At 37.8% G+C, this 20620-nt stretch overlaps 1 protein-coding gene across 1 annotated transcript in view; it reads right to left on the bottom strand.

Annotated features, from left to right (window-relative positions):
• Window positions 1-1236: 1236 nt before the first annotated feature.
• The window catches only part of LOC150085542 (mitochondrial coenzyme A diphosphatase NUDT8-like), a 95185-nt gene continuing 75801 nt past the window's right edge, over window positions 1237-20620 (bottom strand). Inside the window, exon 5 of the mRNA XM_090374595.1 lies at window positions 1237-1953. Within this exon, the coding sequence (XP_090230721.1) occupies window positions 1237-1953 (717 nt within the window). The remainder of the gene's footprint in view (window positions 1954-20620) is intronic.

The raw sequence follows: 20620 nt of genomic DNA, 5'->3' as shown, positions 1-20620 counted from the left end.
TGCTGTTATCACCTTGTGCAATATCTCACCATTTTCAATAACCATCTGTTGCAGCTCATGACAAACCTTCATGCAAACTTGGTGTTGCTCAGGTGTGTGCAACAGCAAGTATAGTCTTGGAACCCAGCATGCACAAACTTGAGTCACGTGCAAATGATCATGGAGAATACTATGCGTGCTTCCTATTGATATTTTCAACATCTCTGCCAGTGTTTTACTGTTATACGACGATTATATTTCGTGACTATGGAAGCAGTATTTATGGTTTCTGTGATGACAGCAGTGGTTGGAGTCTGGGACACACAGGTTTTTGTGATTGAATCATGTCCATCTTTAAACATTCCAAATCATATGCAAGCTGTTTTTGGAAGCATAGGTTCACCGTAAGTCTCGTTTAACATTTCATATGCTTCAGCTGACGTTTTTTTGAGATGGAAGCAAAATGTGAGAGCAGCATACTGTTCCACCATCACATCCATTGTTACATAGGCAAAACATAGGCACAAACTTGACAGCCGACTGGCAAGGTCACATTGTGCGCTCGAGTCAACTGCGCAGTTACTACATGATGCAGTTTGGTCTGGTCTTAAATTCCACTGCTCAGCTAGAGATAGCAAGCAGTACTGTTATTCATGAAAAATTATTGAACAGCTCTTGTAGGTAGGTTCACTAAGTTTTTACCCAAATGGCAGTAACAACAGCTATTGTCATTTAGTAAAAGTTCAGTAAAGTTAAGAATTTAAATTTTGCACAGATTATTAGGTACCTATGATAAGTACCATGGAGTTGCCTTCTATAGTATTTCAGTCATGAAATACTGCAACAAATTCTGCATATCAATATGAGGAGAAAGTTATGGAAAGTAAGATATAACCACTGTATATAAGATTTACTTACTTAAAAAAGGTTTAAAGCAAAATAAAAGTATGATTAACTACATAAAAGCCTATGATCAACACAAAACTGTAATAAATCATTCCAGGACTGGCACAAATATGCCATGTTTTTACTTTATCTAACTTATAAATTAAGCAGGAGACACTTGTTTCATGGATGCTGATCAAAAGAATTTTAGATTTCCTACAATAAATGAACAATGACTTAAAATTCTCCTTTTAAAAATATAAAGAATATGACTTTCTCATTTCAGCTTTAAAACAGTGAGAAGCACTGATTAATATGCTATCACTTAACAACTATGAAGTTAAAAAAAAATTGCATTAAAAATTCTTTTGATTAGATAAGCTTTTGGTGTAAAAGTTTATGGCAATAAATTTGAGGAAGTAAACATCTTAATATGAAGTGTAATATTATGGCTGTAATGCCCCAGATACGATACTCTCCTCCTAAGAAAGCAGGAAGTGTAAATCCAGTTCGATACTGGGTTGAAAACCAATTCTGAGGATCACACAGAGATTCTAAAGTCCTGGTAAAGACTGTTTCTACTTCCTCAGGATTGATCGACAGCTTATCAGGATTTATATTACCAATATAACCAAGAACTGGAGTAATTAAAACATCTCCTCTACGTGATAGCACTGGTGCCATGTGTGTCCAAACTTGTACTTGTCTGCTAAGAATGCCAATTTCTTCCTGGGTTTCTCGCAGAGCAGTTTGCACTGCATCTACATCACTAGAATCATACATCCCACCTGGAAAACTAACATCACCTCGATTTCTACCTAATTTGGTGGATCGCAGTGTGAAGAGTACTGATGGTACTCCAGAAACTGTACATAATGGAACAAGGACAGCTGCTTTTAACACAGATTTACAAGACTGGGGAGACCTAAGCGAAGCAGGATTAATCTTCTCCAAGAGTGTAATGCATTTTTTTCTATTCTCTTCTGAAAAAACTTTATCAAAAACAGCATGTGAATAGCAGCAGTGCTGTGGGATTACGGCTACACAAGGGTTGTAAGAAGACAGGATCTTGGCTGGCCAATGGAATTTCTAGGAACAAACCAGGAAAGGAATACTTCTACTTAATGAGAAATTTATCTATAGTTAAGCTTTATAAAATAAGAAATAAAACCAAATAAAAACAATATACACAATGAAATCGATACATTCCACATTTACCATAATGAATTCAAGAGACAATTTAACATTAATCTTTTTAAAGTAACTACAGTATAGAGTACAATTGAAAGTGACTACTTGTACATAAATAACAATTCCTGATCTGATCTATCTATTATATTCATAACATACTATGAATATAATAGTAATTATAGATCTGGATGCTTTTGGATTTAAAAAAAAAAAAATACTAACTGGGGTTGCAAATGTAGAGGAAGTAGTTTAGACTGGAACAGAAAGGATTACCAAAATAAAGTTTTTAATACATGTATGATACCTAAATATGTTTTTATCAGAATAGGCTAATTGATGAAAAGTCTAAATAATAAATTCTATAACAAAGTTATATATAAATATGGCCAATATTTATTAATAATAATAATGACAACTTTAAAAGCTAGCAACTGGGATAAAGTGGATAAAATTTACTCTGCTATAATTAGTATTATCACAGTTTAATACAAGAACTTTCATAGCAATAGTTCTTGTATTAAATGTTAACAATTAATCTTGTAACAAAAGTTACTTGATTCCAATTTTAATTTTGAAGACAATTTTTTGCATTTGTTGAATGTCATTTGGGGAAAAAAAAAAAAAAAAAAAAAAAAAACTTTCCCATGAACATTCATAAACAGTTCCACATGCAATAATTTCACAGAATATAAACTAGCTAACAAATTTTGCTGAATTTTTACATACTATTACCACTTGAGAACACATCCACCCCTGCATTTAATCTTGGAGCGACTGAAATTGAAAAACATTCCTGTCATATATATATATATATATTAATTCTGATTTTATACCTGAAGAATTGTTTAATGTTATTCTGACTGATGACATTCTCAAGATATACTGAACAAAATTTTGTTCAGTAAAATTGTTGAAGCCCTTTTAATAGCCAGCTCAAAGAATCATAGTAACAAAATAAATGTTTTTTTTTTTATGTAAACCCCAAACGAGAGGTATTAGAACCGATAGTACTTAGTACCGTGCTTGGATTGGAGGTTGAGAAGATGAAAGAAGATATTTGTTGACATTGGACTTGAACTCCTGTAGACTGTAATTTTCAGGAAATATGTATGAAGGAAGGTTGTTCCAGAAAACAGCAATTTAATGAATAAATGAGGAAGATGAAAAGTCGGTTCTGTGAGTTTGAAGTTGGACAGTAAATGGAAGTTGGCTGGTGGCGGCACGTGTTCAGACTGTTTTGAAAAAGAGAGTGGGAATTATAGAAGCCAATTCAGAAGAACAGTGCCCATGGAAGCATCTGTAGAAGAGGCATGCAGCAGAAACAGTACGTCTATGAAACAGCGAGTGGAGAGACTCTGTTAGAGATGAATCATTAATTAATCTAACTGCCCTCTTCTGAATGGAATCAAGAAGACTGAGAGAGGTTTTGGGGGCACCACCCCAGATGTATGAACAATATTCCATGGCAAGGCAGATTCGCGATTTATACAGAGTGAGCAGCTGTTTGGAAGAAAAGTAATGCATAGAGTGAAAGAGAAAACCAAGTTTTTTAGATGCAGAGGAAGCAATATTTGTAATGTGCTTGTGCCAAGAGAGATTAGAAGTCAGGGTAATCCCCAAAAGAGATATATCATTTTGCCTAGAAATCGGAGTGTCACTAAAGATAAGCATAGGAGCAGAATCCTTTCTGCGAGATATAAGACGACTGAGTTTTAGAAGGGTTGAAATCAACTAAGTTGTCTTTGCCCCACTGGAGAATTACCTGAAGATTGGCACCTCCGTAGCCAGGTGGGCAGGAGCAGCAGTGCGTAGCACACGCTTGATTAGGCCGGGGTTCGAGCCCGTGACCACCAAATATGGAGGATGCGGAAAGGTCAAGGAATGACTACTGCATATCCCCCAGAGCAATATGGCCTTAATGCTCCTAAAAAAAAAAAAAAAAAAAACGAAGATTGGCATTTAAGGAATTGGTAGCAGATTTTCGAGCAGTTGAAGCTGATTGAGGAGGGCAAGGTTTCTCAAAATGGAAAGTAGAATGCAATGTGCTATCATCGGCAAAACTATGGATAGGATTTTCAGTGAATGGAAGGTCATTAATATACAAGAGGAAAAGAGTAGGGGGAAAGAACTGAACCTTGGGGGACACTGGAATTAGTGGAGAAGTTAGAAGACAGAGAGCCATCTACCATCAACCTCAGTGAACGATCAGAAAGAAAACTGGATAACCAATTACAGTGGTGCCTTGCAATACGACTATAATCCGTCGCTGAATTAGAGTCCAACTGCGGGTCAATGTTTTCCATATAAGTTTATGGCAAATTGATTAATTCGTTGTCGGACAGAAATACACAATATTATTGACTTTACTATATTCTACCATATAACAAATGAAATTACAAAATACATAATGAGTACATACATTTCATTGAGCCTTAGATGTATTTATCTTGTTCTACCCCCTTCTCTTTTCCTCTTGGCTTGAATGGGGATGAGGAATTGATCAAGGGTGGACTGTCTCTCCCTCTTTTTCAAGATAGCCTTGAAGTGATACATAAGTAGTGTTGTTAAACAAGTCTGTCATTCTAGTTACAACAGCAGTGTTGGGGTGCTATTTTAAACAAGCAGACTGCACCTTCTCCCAATGGAATAAAATTTCTTTAATGGCAGCTGTTAGCATCGGCCCTTTTCCCCTGTCTTCTTCTTCTTCACATGAAATTTCCTTTTTTCTCTCTTTTGTTTCCTGTTTGCTGAGTGTTCTGAGTTCTTCCACAGTTCGTTCGTCATCGTGATCCTCCACAAGCTCTTCCACATCAGCCTCATCAACTTCTCCTATGGCCGCAGCTGCTTCTGATTCTTCAGCGGCTTGGACAGCACTGTTGTCATCGCGAAAAAAGGAAGGAACGAGTTTCTTCCATGATGCACAAAGGGTCCTCTGTGTCACTCCCTCCCAGGCAGTTTTAATAAAGGAAATGGCGTGAAGAATATTAAACTCAGTCTTCCAGAACTCCTTCAATGTCTTATCAGAAGAATAAGTCACGTCGAAAAGCTGTGAAAACAAAGCCTTGGTGTAAAGTTTTTTAAAACAGGCAAGTACTTCTTGATCCATGGGTTGGATTAGTGATATGGTGTTTGGAGGCAAAAACTGGACTTTGATGAAATCAAAGTCAATTTCAAGAATGTTCGTCAAGTCTTGGGGGTGGGCACTAGCATTGTCAAGAATCAGCAGTGCTTTCAAAGGTAAATTGTTGTCAATGAGGAATTTTTTTACGCTCGGGGCAAACTCCTCAAAAATCCAATCTTTGAAGACTTTCTGGTCTACCCAGGCTTTTGCATTGGATCTCCACATCACTGGCAGGTTGGACTTGATTTTTTTCCCAAAGCACCGAGGATTTTTAAAGTGGTAAACGAGAAGTGGCTTTACTTTAAAGTCTCCGCTTGCATTTGCTGCCAATAACAAGGTAAGCCTATCTTTCATAGGCTTATGTCCTGGGAGCTTCACTTCTTGCGTGATGTACGTTCGATTTGGTAAGCACTTCCAAAATAACCCAGTTTCATCCCCGTTAAAAATTTGCTGCAGCAAGTAGCCTTCCTTCATGATTAAATCTTCAAATTTTTTCACAAACTCTTCTGCAGCCTTTTTTATCTGCACCAACTTCTTCCCCATGTCTGAGAACACTATGGATACCTACTTGCCTTGAATTCATCAGTTTGGTCTGAGATACATCCTGGAATTTTCTTCTGCAATTCTTCAAAAATTAACCTAGCCTTCTCACAGATCATTGCCTGAGTTACTGGATCTCCTTTCATCTGTCTTTCTCTAATCCAGATAAGAAGCAGCTTTTCCATTTCTTCATTGATTAAAGATCTGTTTCTGTCAGAAATTTTCATTGCTCCAGCAAACACCCTAGCATCTATAATCTTGTCTCTTTGTTGCCAAAAAGTTGCCACGGTTGACCAAGGGACGGCATACTCTTGAGCTACATCTGTGATTGTTCTACCTTTCTGCACTTTATCTATAATTTCTTTCTTTCTTATTTTCTATGCTCAACCAAGTGTGTTTCTTTCCTGAATTATTCCGCTATTCTCTTCTCTTTGGACCCATTATCAGATTTCACTCAAAAAATAAGTAACTGCCAAAGCATAAAATTTTTTACTTTATGAGAAATGCAGAATTATAAATTAGCACAAACAACTCGAGCAAACATGAATTCAGACTATGATTATTAACAAGATAATGTTGTCTCATAACTGAGGAAGAACTGACGGCATACCTGCAGCTATCTATGAGGGCAGACAACGTAGCTGAACAATTGTAGAATGTATTCCTGCTTTATCTATCATTGGTTAAATGTTACTCCCACTCTTTAATACCATTGGTTAAAATGTATGAAGCAACCGTCACTATTTAGCACTATTTAGTAAAGTTAAACGCAGCTACGTAGTCCAGCAAAGCATTCTATTGTGCAATATCATGTAGCGTTTGCGCTGGTCTGCGAAATCCGACTGTCGAATTGCGAGGCAACACTGTACTAAAAACAGTTGGCAAACCATAAGATAGAAGCTTGTTTAGAAGACCTTTATGATATGCCAAATACAATCGAAAGCCTTAGATGTCAATAGCAACTACTTGTGTTTCATCGAACCTTTCCATTGAATTAGTCCATAAATGGGTAAAATAAGCCAGACAATCACCAGTGGATCGATAATGATGGAATCCATACTGGCGATCGTTGATCAGACGGAAGGTTTCTAGGTAGTTTAAGAGTCAGTGGTTAATTGATTTCTCCATTACTTTAGAAAGACTAGAAGTAATTGCAATGGGACAATAATTGGACGGGAGGGATTTGTCACCCTTTTTAGGAACTGGCTGGATATGAGCAAATTTCCAAGCAGAAGGAAAAACACCTTTGGAATAAGGAAGTGAAAAAAGGCGGCAAAGAATAGGAGTAATTTCAGAAGCACAGGTTTTGAGAACAAGTGGAAAATACCATCAGGACCTGGCGCTTTCTTAGCATTAAGATTCATCAAAATCCTTCTGACATCCTTTTGACGGAAGACCAAAGGAGGCATTTGAATGGAGCATGTTGGGAATGGTGGGAGGTGTTTTACCAAGATTATTAATACATGAGCTGGAAGAAAAATGGGATGCTAGCAGGTCAGTTTTATCCTTGGCTGAAGTGACAACAGAACCATCTGGTTTGCACAGAGGTTGGAGCAGAGATGGGGAAAAGTTGCGGCCAATAGCTTTGGCAAGAGACCAGAATGCTCGGCTACCGTTAGGGCAAGAAGCAAGTTTTCTACTCTTAGCCTGTTCAAACTCTAGCTTGGACTGATTAATAACTGCTTTACAATTGTTGCGAGCTTTGGTGTAGGCAGAAAATAAAACTGAAGAATTGGAAATAAGGCAATTACGATATGCAACATTCTTCTCTTGAACAGCCTTAGCACATTCATTGGAAAACCAAGGATTAGATAAAGGACGAGATTTTAAAGTGGAATGTGGGATAGAGGATTCCATTTCTGCAAAAATAATTGCACTGACACAATCTGAGCAAACATTGACATCAGAAGTTTTGAAACAGTAATCCGACCAATGAAAAGAAGAAAAGAAATCTCGCAGGTCATCCCATTTTGCATTACTGTAATGCCAAACAACACGAGGTTGGGAATAGCCATGAGATAAAGGCTCCACTGGAGAAGAGACAATCACCAAGTTGTGATCTGAAGTGCCTAAAGGACCTCTCACTTTGACCGTGTACTTAGAAGAGTTTTTTGTGAGAAAAAGATCAAGCGTGTTGGCTGTTTGATTAGGACTGTCCGGTATTATTGTAGGTAATTGAACAATCTGTGTAAGGTCATTAGTAATTGCAAAAGCCTCAGCATCTCGACCAGCTGGGTCAGTGTGACTAGAAAATGGAAGCCAGCTGGAGTTGTGAACATTAAAATCACCTCACTACTCGGACTCCCTTCAGTCACTACCTGGCAGAGCAGAGGTAGCAAGATTATACACTAGCTGATCCAGAGGCCTCCTAGAGAGTTACCAATAGGTTCAGTCTGGTGTACTAACTAGCGGCCGGACAATCTGTTCAGTGTTACCTCCTAATTGATCATTTCAAGTCTACTTTCTAAAAATTGGAAAGGCCTGAGAGGGGTGTGTGTGTGTGTGTGTGCGCACACGCACAAACTTGTAAGTACTAATAACTTGTGATAACAAAATGATCCACAACAAATTCTGAGTGCAAAAAAAAAAAGGGGCAGTCAAAGATAATTTGAAGGAGAATTTTTATTTTAATCTACCATCTTGAAATACAATGATTGCCACTCAAATAAATACCACCTGTTAGAAAGCACAAGCTTATTCAATGCAAATAATGCAAATTGGATTTACAGTACTTGTGATGGCACTAGGATATTCTTATGGAAATATTTTGTTTAAATTTTATCCATTACCTTGAAAAAAAGATCATATCCAGTTAAATCAAGGGCAATACCAATTTATACAGTCGCGTTTATAATCTGAATCAAATGAAAACAATAGTTTATAGACCTAATAAAAAACCTCTCTATATGAGCAGAACAAATCGTTCTTTCTGATGGAGGTATTTTTAATTTGACCAGCACTCTCGAAAAGTTCTATGACAATACAGTGTTGTTGTTGTTGTGGTGGTTGTTGTAGTGTTTTTTTTTTTTTTTTTTTTTTTTTATGACAACCCCAAACACGAGAGGTATTATAACCTATATTACTTAGTATCGTGCATGGGGTGGAAAGACAAGATATTTGTTGACATTAGATTTGAACTTCTGTAGACTGTAATTTTCAGGAAATACTATGAAGGAAGGTTGTTCCAGAAAACGGCAGATGAATGAATAAACAAGTTAGATGAAAACTTAGTTCAGTGAGTTTGAAGTTGGACAGTAAATGGATATTGGCTGGTGGCAGCACGTGTTCGTACTGTTTTGAAAGAGGGAGCGGGAATTATAGAAGCCAATTCAGAAGAACAGTGCCCATGGAAGTATCCGTAAAAAAGGCATGCAGCAGAAACAGAACATCTATGAGACAGGGAATGGAGAGAATCTGGGTAGCTAAGAATAGAAACAGGTGCATGTATACACCGATGCTAGGAGCTTGATAAATAAATTTGATGAATTTGAGGTGTTGGTCAAAACATCAAAGGCAGATATTGTTGGGATATCAGAGACGTGGTGTCACGCAGATATAAGGAATGCAGAACTGGAATTTGGGTAGTACAATGTGCACAGTATAGGAAGGGAAGAAGAGTTATGCTATTAGCTAAGAAACATAAAATCCAAAGAAGTGCAGCCAGTTGATATCACTGGACAGTGCAGTGTTGTCAGTTTGGCATGACATAACTGGGTGATCAAAATTGAGAGTACAAGTGTTTTATAAGCCTAATGACTCTGATGAATATAATAAGAAACTGTACAGGGAAATAGAGTGGGCCAGTAAATCAGAGAGTCTTATAATGGAGGATTTTAATTTCCCGGATATTGACTGGAATTTGTGGGTTGGTCACTCACACACTAGCTTGGTTTACATCAGCATGTTCGGGAGGCAACTAGATGGAGTAATACTCTTGATCTGATTATCAGTAGTGATTCATCATGCATTAAGAATCTGCAGATAAAGGAACCACTAGGTGGCAGTGATCACAGTGTGCTCAAGTGGGATTTACTGAGGTAACTACCATCAGGGGTAAAGGGAAGGGTTTTTGCTTTCGTAAAGGCGACTACAAAGGTCTTAGGCTGTTGTTGTTGTTATTTGGTTTTTAGGAGCATTAGCAACTAAAGCCATATTGCTCTGGGAATATGCGGTGATCATTCCGTGACCTTTCCGCATCCTCCGTATTTGGTGGTGACGGGCTCGAACCCCGGTGTAATCAAGAAGCATGTGCTATGCACTGCTGCTCCTTCCCACCTGGCTACGGAGGCACCGGGGGTCTTAGACAGTATTTATATTCCATACGATGGAACCAACTGATGGTCTACCAACAGCAAATTCAAAATGGGAGGTATTAAAAGAATTAATCTTGAAAGCTACTAGGCTTTACATACCAACTAAGAAATATTGTTCAAGATTTAGGCCTAAATGGATGTCAGATGAACTAATGAGACATATGGCAGAGAAGAAAAATGAATGAGATACATATAAATTAATGGGTGACATGGAAGCTTATGATAGATATAAGTTGGTCTGTAACCAAGTCACAAAGGAGGTTAGGCAGGCAAAGGCAGATTATGAGAAATCTTTGGCAAAGGATGCAAAGAAAAACAGCAGAGTTCTTTACCTATGTAAACTCTAGAAGGAAAGGGATGAATCAGATTGGTCCACTGGATATTGATTGTTCAACTGATGACGATCCTGCTCAGGTAGATAACAAACTAAATGAATATTTTGCATCAACGTTCACACATGAGGAGTTAATCAGGGAGGGAAATGCCAGAGGTGCATTCAACTCTGGCAGTAAGGTAGATAATCTTGTAATAACTGAGAGTAAAGTGGAGGAGAAATTGTTGAAGATAAACACAAGAAAGGCACCTGGTGTGGATGGAATCTATCCAGTTATATTAAAGGAGGAGGCAAAGGAAGTAAGCAAATGCTTAGCCATAATTATGAGAGCTTCCTTGGACTCAGGGAAGCTACCCATGGACTGCATATGTGCAAATGTGATCCCAATTCATAAAGGAGGATCAAAGGCCACACAAGTAATTTTAGACCTGTTAGTTTAACTTCTGTTACAGGGAATTTAATGGAGGCACTGGTTAAACAAGCACTTCAGGATCATCTAGACAAGACTTCAGTTATAGCTCGGACACAGCATGGTTTTGTTAAGGGGAAGTCTTGTCTGACCAATTTGATTGGATACTATGATGAGGTCACAAAGGATGTTGTTATTTGGTTTTTAGGAGCATTAGCAACTAAGGCCATATTGCTCCGGGATATGCGGTGGTCATTCCCTGACCTTTCCGCATCCTCCGTATTTGGTGGTGACGGGCTTGAACCCCGGTCTAATCAAGAAGCGTGTGCTACGCACTGCTGCTCCTTCCCACCTGGCTACAGAGACGCCGCCGTGGTCACAAAGGAAATGGAGGCAGAGAATAACTTTGATATCATATATTTGGATCTTAAAAAGGCTTTTGATACTGTTGCACATGAAGACTGCTGCACAAATTGGAGCAGTGTTGCATTGGAGGAAAATTGCTGCTATGGATAAAGGGATTGTTGAGTGGGAGAAGACAGAGTGGTAATCAATGGACACTGCTCTTCGTGGACTAATGTTATTAGTCCACGAAGTCCAACAATGGACCCAACACTGAACTCTGAGTTCCTCAGAGTTCAGTGTTGGGTCTATTGTTTTATGATGGTATTCAAGGCTTAATGTCCAAGTTTGTAGACGATACGAAGGGTGGTAGGGTTGTTAAGGACATTAATGACAGTATGCTGCTGGAATAGGATCTAGAAAAGTTGAGCAGATGGGTGGAGAGGTAGCAAATCAAGTTTAACATTGACAAATGTAAAGTAATACATATGGGAAGTAACCCCAGAGTAACGTATAACTCTGTGGTACTACACTGATAGCGGTAGATTGTTTGTTTGTTTGTTATTTGGTTTTTAGGAGCATTAGCAACTAAGGCCATATTGCTCCGGGAATATGCGGTGGTCATTCCCTGACCTTTCCGCATCCTCCGTATTTGGTGGTGACGGGCTCAAACCCCGGTCTAATCAAGAAGCGTGTGTTACGCACTGCTGCTCCTTCCCACCTGGCTACGGAGGCGCCGATAGCGGTAGAGAATGAAAAGGACCTGGGGGTAATTGTGCAGCAGATATGAAATTTTCTGAGCAGTGCAGATGGTCTACAAAGTACCTGATGGTGTCTTGTCAATGATACAGAGGAAATGTTTCTAGCAGGGATAAGGAGGTGATTATCCTCTTGTATAAGGCAATACAAGTGGATAATCACAGTCAGGCCACACCTTGAGTACTGTATACAGGTCTGAAGGCCTCATTTTAATAAGAATGTAGAGCTGTTCGAACGAGTACAGAGAAGGGCAACAAGATTAGTGAATGGAACAAAGGGTTGCTCTTACGAAGAAAGGCTTAAGATTTGCAGATTACAGTGATCTGTTTGAGTGATCTTGTTTCAATGTGATCTGATTGTATAAAGCCTTGAATGGTTTCAGCATGCTCAATGCTGATGGGATTCTTCCTCTTGCTCAGAATGATCACCTGAGAGGGCATAAATTCAAATTGAGGAAAGACAGCTGCAGGATAGATGTGCGGAAGTTTGCCTTTAGCCAGTGGGTAGTTGATTGGTGGAACAGACTTGCATCTTTTGTTGTGGAAGTTGATAGCCTAAATAAATTTAAGACTGAGCTGGACAGGTATCTGGAATGAATGGAGGGGTGAAATGGGAGTGTTTTTTTTTGGCTGATGCTGCATAAGCTTGCTTTCTTGCATCATATGCCAATACTAATCTGTTAGAGATGAGTCATTAATTAACCTAACTATCCTCTACTGAATGGTTTGTTGTTTGTTTGTTTGTTATTTGGTTTTTAGGAGCATTAGCAACTAAGGCCATATTGCTCCGGGATATGCGGTGGTCATTCCCTGACCTTTCCGCATCCTCCGTATTTGGTGGTGACAGGCTCGAACCCCGGTCTAATCAAGAAGCGTGTACTATGCACCGCTGCTCCTTCCCACCTGGCTACGGAGACGCCCTACTGAATGGAATCCAAAAGCCTGAGAGAGATTTTGGGGGCACCTCCCGAAATGTGGGAATAATATTCCATGGTAGCCTTAGCACATGGTAGGGTGGATTTGCGATTTGTACAGGGTGAACAGCTGTTTGGAAGAAAAGTAATGCCAAGAGTGAAAGATAAAACCAAGTTTTTCAGATGCAGAGGAAGCAATATTTGTAATGTGCTTGTGCCAAGAGATATTAGAAGTCAGGGAAATCCCCGAAAACGATATATCATCTTGCCTAGAAATCAGTGTCACCAAAAATAAGCATGGGTGCAGAAGAATTCTTTTTGCGAGATATAAGACAGGACTGAGTTTTAGAAGGATTAAAATCAAATAAGTTGTCTTTGCCCCACTGGAGAATTACCGGAAGATCGGCATTTAAGAAATTGATAGCAGATTTTCGAAAAGTTGAAGCTGATTGAGCAGGACAAGGTTTCTCAAAATGGAAAGTGGAGTGCAACGTGCTATCATCGGCAAAACTATGGATATGATTTCCAGTCAATGGAAGAAGGTTATTAATATACAAGAGGAAAAGGGTGGGGGAAAGAACTGAGCCTTGGAGGACACCAGCATTAGTGGAGAAATTAGAAGATAGAGAGCCATCTACCATCACCCTCATGAGCGATCAGAGAGAAAATTGGATAACCAGTTACAAAAACCGTTGGCAAACCATAAGATGGAAGCTTGTTTAAAAGACCTTTATGCCAAACACGATCGAAAACCTTTGAGATGTCAAGAGCAACTGCTTGTGTTTCACCAAACTTTTCCATTGAAACTGTTCATAAATGGGTAACATAAGCCAGAATATCACCAGTGGATTGACACTGACGGAATTCATACTGGTGATCGTTGATCAGATAGGTTTCTAGGTAGTTTAAGAGTTGGTGGTTAATTGATTTCTCCATTACCTTAGAAAGGATAAAAGTAATTGCAATGGGACAATAATTGAATGGGAGGGATTTGTCATCGTTTTTAGGAACTGGCTGGATATAAGCAAATTTCCAAGCAGAAAGAAAAACACCTTCAGAATAAGAAAGTGACAAAAGGCAGCAAAGAGCAGGAGCAAGTTCAGAAGCACAGGTTTTGAGAACAAGTGGAGAAATACCACAAGGACCTCTAGTCTTCTTAGCATCAAGATTCATCAAAATTCTTCTGACAGAAGACCACAGGAGGCATTGAACGGAGTTTGCTTGGAATGGTGGGAGGTGTTACACCAAGATCATTAATACACAAGTTGGAAGAAAAGTGCGATGCTAGCAGGTTGGCTTTATCCTTGGCTGATGTGACAATAGAACCATCTGGTTTTGACAGAGGTGGGGGCAGAGATGTGCAAATGTTGCTGCCAATAGCTTTGGCAAGAGACCAGAATGCTCAGCTACCATTATGGCAAGAAGCAAGTTTGCTACTCTTAGACTGTTCAGAATCTAGTTTGGACTGATTATTTACTGCTTTACAATTGTTGCGAGCTTTGGTGTAGGCAGAAAATGAAACTGAAGAATTGGAAACAAGCCAATTATGATATTCAACATTCTTCTCTTGAACAGCCTTAGCACATTTATTGGAAAACCAAAGTTTAGAGAAAGGACGAAATTTTAAGGTGGAGTGTGGAATAAATGATTCCAGTCCTACAAGAATTATTTCATTGACACGATCTGAGCTAACGTTGACATCGGAACTTTTGAAACAGTAATCCGACCAAGGAAAAGAAATCTCGCAGGTCATCCCATTTTTCATTCTTGTAATGCCAAACAACAGGAGCTTGCGAACAGCCATGAGATAAAGGCTTCATTGGAGAACAAACAACCACCAAGTTGTGATCAGAGGTGCCTAAAGGACCACTCACTTCGACCGTGTATTAGAAGGGTTGTTTGTGAGAAAAAAATCAAGCATGTTAGCTGTATGGTTAGGATTATCCGGTATTCTGGTGGGTAAATGAATAATCTGTGCAAGGCGATTAGTAACTGCAAAAGCCTCGGCATCTCGACCAGTTGTGTCTATGTGACTAGAAAACGGAAGCCAGCTGGAGTTGTGAACATTAAAATCACCAAGAAAAATTACCTCACTGTTAGGAAAGTTGGACTGGAGAAAGTCAAGTTGCAAAGAGAGGAAGTCAAAGAGTTCTTAGTGATTAATGTTTTTGAGCGATGATGGCTGTCTTTTCAACATATGCTAGAATCCCAATGAGTTAGGATTCAGCTTGAAAGTATAGTAAGCACCGGTTATAATGATTATGTTTGCAACTTGAATTTTGATTCTAATGAATGGTAATTCTAATAAGTGAAAATCGACAAATATTATCCACAAGCTATAAAAATAAAGATATAAAACACAAATTTACACTTTATTACCAAATTTTTTTTACCAATTAAATGATACATGATGCATGAAAATCAGAAGAATATCATCCACAGGTTAGCAAAATAAAACTAAATTTATACTTCCATACACAGTTCAATTTAATTTTTATATACATATTTATTAAGCACAACACTTTGTAATATGATTATTATTTAAAATAGTCACTTATTTTAGATTGCTTTAAATTATCACTACAAAGTCTATTTATAGATTTTTCTATATCGTACAGCAGTCTACAGTGTTCTCCCCAGGACCTATCAAATGGGTGCACCGCCTGGTGAATTTAACTGACTGCCCAGATAAAATTTAAGCAATTCTTTCAGTACCATATGGCACCGCTCATTGATCTCAATATTAATTTGAACATATTAATGCTTCCCCACCCAGTTACTTCATGTCACCTGGCTGGAAAAATTTTCTGAGGAGAACACTGGTCTATATTCAAGATCACTTACATCAGTTTCTTGCAATACTCTCTTCAGGATGGCTATAGCCTCAGGAGTTTGCCGTTTTGTAACTGGAAAAATCATTCAGGTTCATCTCCATTTACCTCCTCCTTGACAAAATTATCAGTAACAGACTGGACAATTTCTTCTGTTAAAGCTGTAGTAGCTACCCACTTATAACAGATTGTACAAACAAAAAGGCCCAATATACAGAAAACTGAAAATTGTTTTAAGGTTGTGACCTCTAGAAATGTGACCTCCAGAAATGGTCTTTAGAAAAATATCACAGAGGTGTTCAAAATTGATTCTTATATCCAAAGATGTAATTCTAATAAACGATGAAAGTGTAGTGCATTTTAATGATTTGAATCGGTGCTTTGAAATTTGAATCTCCAAAGCTGCTGATTCTAATAACCAGTGATCACTATAACCGGTACTTACTATATTTTCACCTACATTCATGAATGAAAAAGTCATCAAGAATGGACATTGCAGAAGTACATCAATTTATAACTAGAAACTAAATTACTTTGTGATAACCGAGATGAAAGTGAAAGAGCACTTGAGGCTAAAAGTACAGTCAAGGTTCTATAAAATGACTCCCCAAGGGAATGAGAAAACAGTCGTTATATCGGAAGTACGTTATATTGATTATTCATAAAATAGAATTAGGTTAAATGAGAAATTGGCCGGGACCAGTCACACAGGAACGTTATAACATGTGGGACGTTAAAAAGAGGGTTGCTATAAACAGTTTCAACTGTAAATAAGGCACCTGAAGCTGATGGATCTTTCCAATTATGTTGAAACAGTAGCAGCAAAGGAAGCAAGTAAACCTTTAGCCATAATTTAGAGACCATCCTTGGATTCAGGGACCCCTATATGGATTGGAGATGTGCAAATGCCTTGTGTATTCATAAAGGGAAATCAAAGGAGAAAGTGAGTAACTATAGATGTGTAACTTGACTTGTGCTCTAGGGAAAAACATGAAATTGGTGATCAAAGGAGTAATACAGGATCATATTAACAGGAACACAGTTGAAAGATTTAATTTGTTAATAGATTTGTTAAAGGAAGGTCATATCTGGCCATTCTGACTGACTGGCTACTATAATACAATAATAAAGGAATTGGATTCAAAAAATGATTTTGACATTGTATACTTAATTTTCAGCAAGTTTTTAATATTGTTCTACACTAAAGACACTGCTAGAAAAGGTGGCAGAAGACAGAGAGTGGTTATTATGGGATGCTTGTTGTTTGTTATTTGGTTTTTAGGAGCATTAGCAACTAAGGCCATATTGCTCCGGGGATATGTGGTGGTTATTTCCTGACCTTTCCGCATCCTCCGTATTTGGTGGGCATGGGCTTGAACCCCAGTCTAATCAAGAAGCGTGTGCTATGCACTGCTGCTCCTGCCCACCTGGCTACGGAGGCACCCCATTATGGGATGCTGCTCATCTTGGCCTAATGTTATTAGTCCAAGAAGACTATCAGGGTTCAATGCTGGAACTTTTATTATTTCAATATTTATGATAACAATGTCAAATCTGCAGAAATGAAGGATGTTGGGGGCAAATGACAAAAATCAGGTTGTATTGCTGCAACAAGACCTACATAAATTTGTCAGATGAGCTGAGAAGTGGAAACCATGCTTTAACAATTGAAAATTCAAGTTATTGTATATGTTGCTATGATTTCATGATATAAGGGCAAATATGGCTTAGACATGTCATTCACATATTATTTAAAAGTGAGATAATGTATATAGAAAGAAGTAATCTCAGAATAAGACATCAGGTGGTAACACACTCAAAGCAGTGGAAAAGAGAAAAAGAACTGGGGGTAACTGTATAGTCTAACATGAAATTCTGTCAATGATATAGAGGAATTTTGCCAGCAGAGACAAGGCAATGGGTAGGCAACATCGTGTGTTCTGCATATAGAGAAGACCAACAAGATTAGTCAGGGACAAAAAAAAAGTATCATTACCAATTACAAAGAAAGACTTCAGTTCTGCAAATCTAAATTAGGCACCTGCAAGAAATGATTGTGGTGTTCAAGGCCTGAAACGGACTGAGTAAATTAAATGTTGAAGGCATTCTGATTCTTGCTTGGAGACACATGTAAAGGGACATAAACTTAACCTGAAAAAGAATAGTCACAGGATAGTATTAGTATTGGTCATATAGTGCAAGGAAGACAGGGTTTTGCTGGACTGGCCAAAAAAAAAAAAAATAAAAAAAAAATAAAATAAAATAAAAAAATACAAAACAAATTATGTACTTCCCTCTTCACACAAGTAACTATCCTATTAACCTTTGAAAACTTCCTACAATCTAGTCTAAGCCTCCTGCCTTGTAAATTGACTTTATGGCCCAAGAACAGATCTTTGGGGGACCTTACTTCTGATGTTACACCAATCTGAATGAATATCCATTAATCACAACTCTTGGCCTTGTACCACCCTGCAATCCACCTTAGAATCTTTCCAGTAATCCCCATCACGTTCCAGCTTATACAGTAAGCTCTCATGAGGGACTGTGTTAAATGCCTTGCTGAAATCCAAATAAACTATGTCAAAATAGCTTACCAGGTTAGTTAAACATGATTTTCTCTTAAAACCATGTTGTGTGTCAATGAGCAGTTGATTTAAAAAGCACAAAGCAATCTCTCTGCCCTACAAGTTGATGAAGCCAATGATGTACAAAAGTATGAACATTTAATAGCATACTTATGTTTCACTGACAGCAATCAATAAGTTGAGTGAAGACTTATTATTTTCTAGCCTATCACTGAACTAGTTAAGATGAAGCTAATTTTAATATTACTGATCCCTTCATCTAAGTGTTTAGGAATAGGATGAAAATGGAAATTTTCAAGATTACGTAATAGAAGAAACATGAATTATATTGTAAATTTGTATAAATAAGAAGTTTTACTTTTATAGCTATGTTATGTTCCTGTATTTATTGATTTACAAAGATTGTTTTAACATTTTAAAAGCTGTTTAGTCCTTTACAAGTGATTTTCTGAATGGGTGTGGGACCTTGCAAGTAAGTTTCTTTGTGTAATTTTTAAATTTTTAAGAAATGGAAACTGTGTGTGTAAATTGAATTTAAATATTAAATGCCTTTAAATATTAATTTGTTTTTATTATGACTTGATTGCTGAATATTATGGAATGGTATTTTTTACATCTACATATATCCCTTAAGCCCAAATTGTTAAAAATTAAGGCTAATGAGGGTATGATCTCCACCACTAATTTTCAAAGCAATTTTTGTGTAGCTATCTATTAAATCTGTGTCTATATTAGTTAGAATACAAATAAGAGATAACAGCACTGGAAAAATTTGAAGAGAGTTTAACAGTGATGAATCCATTGTTTGAAACAGCTTTCCAACTAGATCTTTGTACATACTGCAGGGTGCCCACGAGAAACATAGTAGTAGTAGTAGTGGCATGTGACGCAAGAAAGCAAATGTATGAGCTTATGCAGCATCAGACAAAAAAAAAAAAAAAAAATCACACCATTCCCTCCAAATGCCTGTCCAGTTCCTCCTTAAATTTATTCAACCTATCAACTTCCACAACGACAGATGGAAGTTTGTTCCAGCAATTAACCACCCGCTGGCTAAAGGCAAATTTTCACGCATCTATTCTACATCTGTCCTTTCTTAATTTGAATTTATGCCCCCTTAGGTTCGTAATCTGAACAAGTGGAAGGATCCCATCAGAATTCAGCGTGCTCAACCCATTCAAGGCCTTATATAACTCAATCAGATCACCGTGCAGGTGCCTAGTCTCCAGCCACTGCAATTTGCAGAACTTAAGCCTCTCTTGGTAAGAGGATCCCTTCATTCCCCTCACCAATCTTGTTACCCTTCCCTGTACACGCTCAAGTAAATCTACATCCTTCCTAAAATGAGGCCTCCAGACCTGTACGCAGTACTCAAGGCGTGGCCTGACCTTGATTAAATAAGCATCCATAGTATCTGTCTCTGTGAGGTATAATTCATTTAAATAACTGTATGATTAGTGGTTACAATTATTATTTAAAATTATCAATATTTTAAACTTTTTTTATCTGTCCTGTGGTATGTTGTTTATATCTATTTTTGTGATTTTGATGAAATAATATGTGCACTTATAAAGTGGTTGTGCTTAAAAAGTAAAATAATCTTTAAATATATTAAAGGCAGGAAAAATACACAAGTAAACTTATAAACACTGTGCTACACAGGGTAATCTCTCCTTCTCCCCTCTTTGGCCATTACTTTTTTTCTGCTCCAGGAATTATTCAGTTGTCATGCAATGTGCCAGTCTCTTCTGTTTATATATCCTATAGTCTTCTTACACTTCTTTGCAGTTATGTGGTATATTTCTTAAATTTTTTCTTGGGCATAATTTTCAGAAAATACATATTTCATAAACTTATATGTTCATTTCTCCTCCCCACCATTTTGCTTCTGCTCAGACAGTTGATTTATTTTTCTGTTCCAGGAATGTACTTAGCATAGGGACAATAGTTGTATGAAGTAAGATTTATTTTGGTTAAAATAGTCCTCAAAATGCTATGAGCTCAGTGTTCACCAAAATATTTTGGATTTCTCCTGGAAAGATGAGATACTAATTCAAACCGAGGAAAGACAGTTGTAGAATAGATGTGCAGAAATTTGCCTTTAGCCAGTGGGTGGTTAATTGCTGGAACGTACTTCCATCTGCCGTTGTTGATAGCTTAAATAAATTCAAGGAGGAGCTGGACAAACTTTTAGAGGGAATCGTTGTGTGAAATTGTTTTTTTTTATGTGGCTGATGCTACATAAGCTCATATGCTTGCTTTCTTGCATCACATGCCTCTATTACCACTACTACTACTATTACTATTATTATTATAAAAGACAACTAGTTGCTCTAATCAAACTGCATAGGAATATGCACCCACTGAGCACAAACACACACCCAATGTCTAATTGCGATTGGGCATTGGGGGGGA

Source organism: Mastigoproctus giganteus, chromosome 5 (genome assembly GCF_048544385.1).
Source record: "Mastigoproctus giganteus isolate SK-2022 chromosome 5, ASM4854438v1, whole genome shotgun sequence".
Taxonomy (NCBI): domain Eukaryota; kingdom Metazoa; phylum Arthropoda; class Arachnida; order Uropygi; family Thelyphonidae; genus Mastigoproctus; species Mastigoproctus giganteus.
Note: the sequence above shows the minus strand (reverse complement) of the source record. Positions and strands in the feature narration are given on the sequence as shown.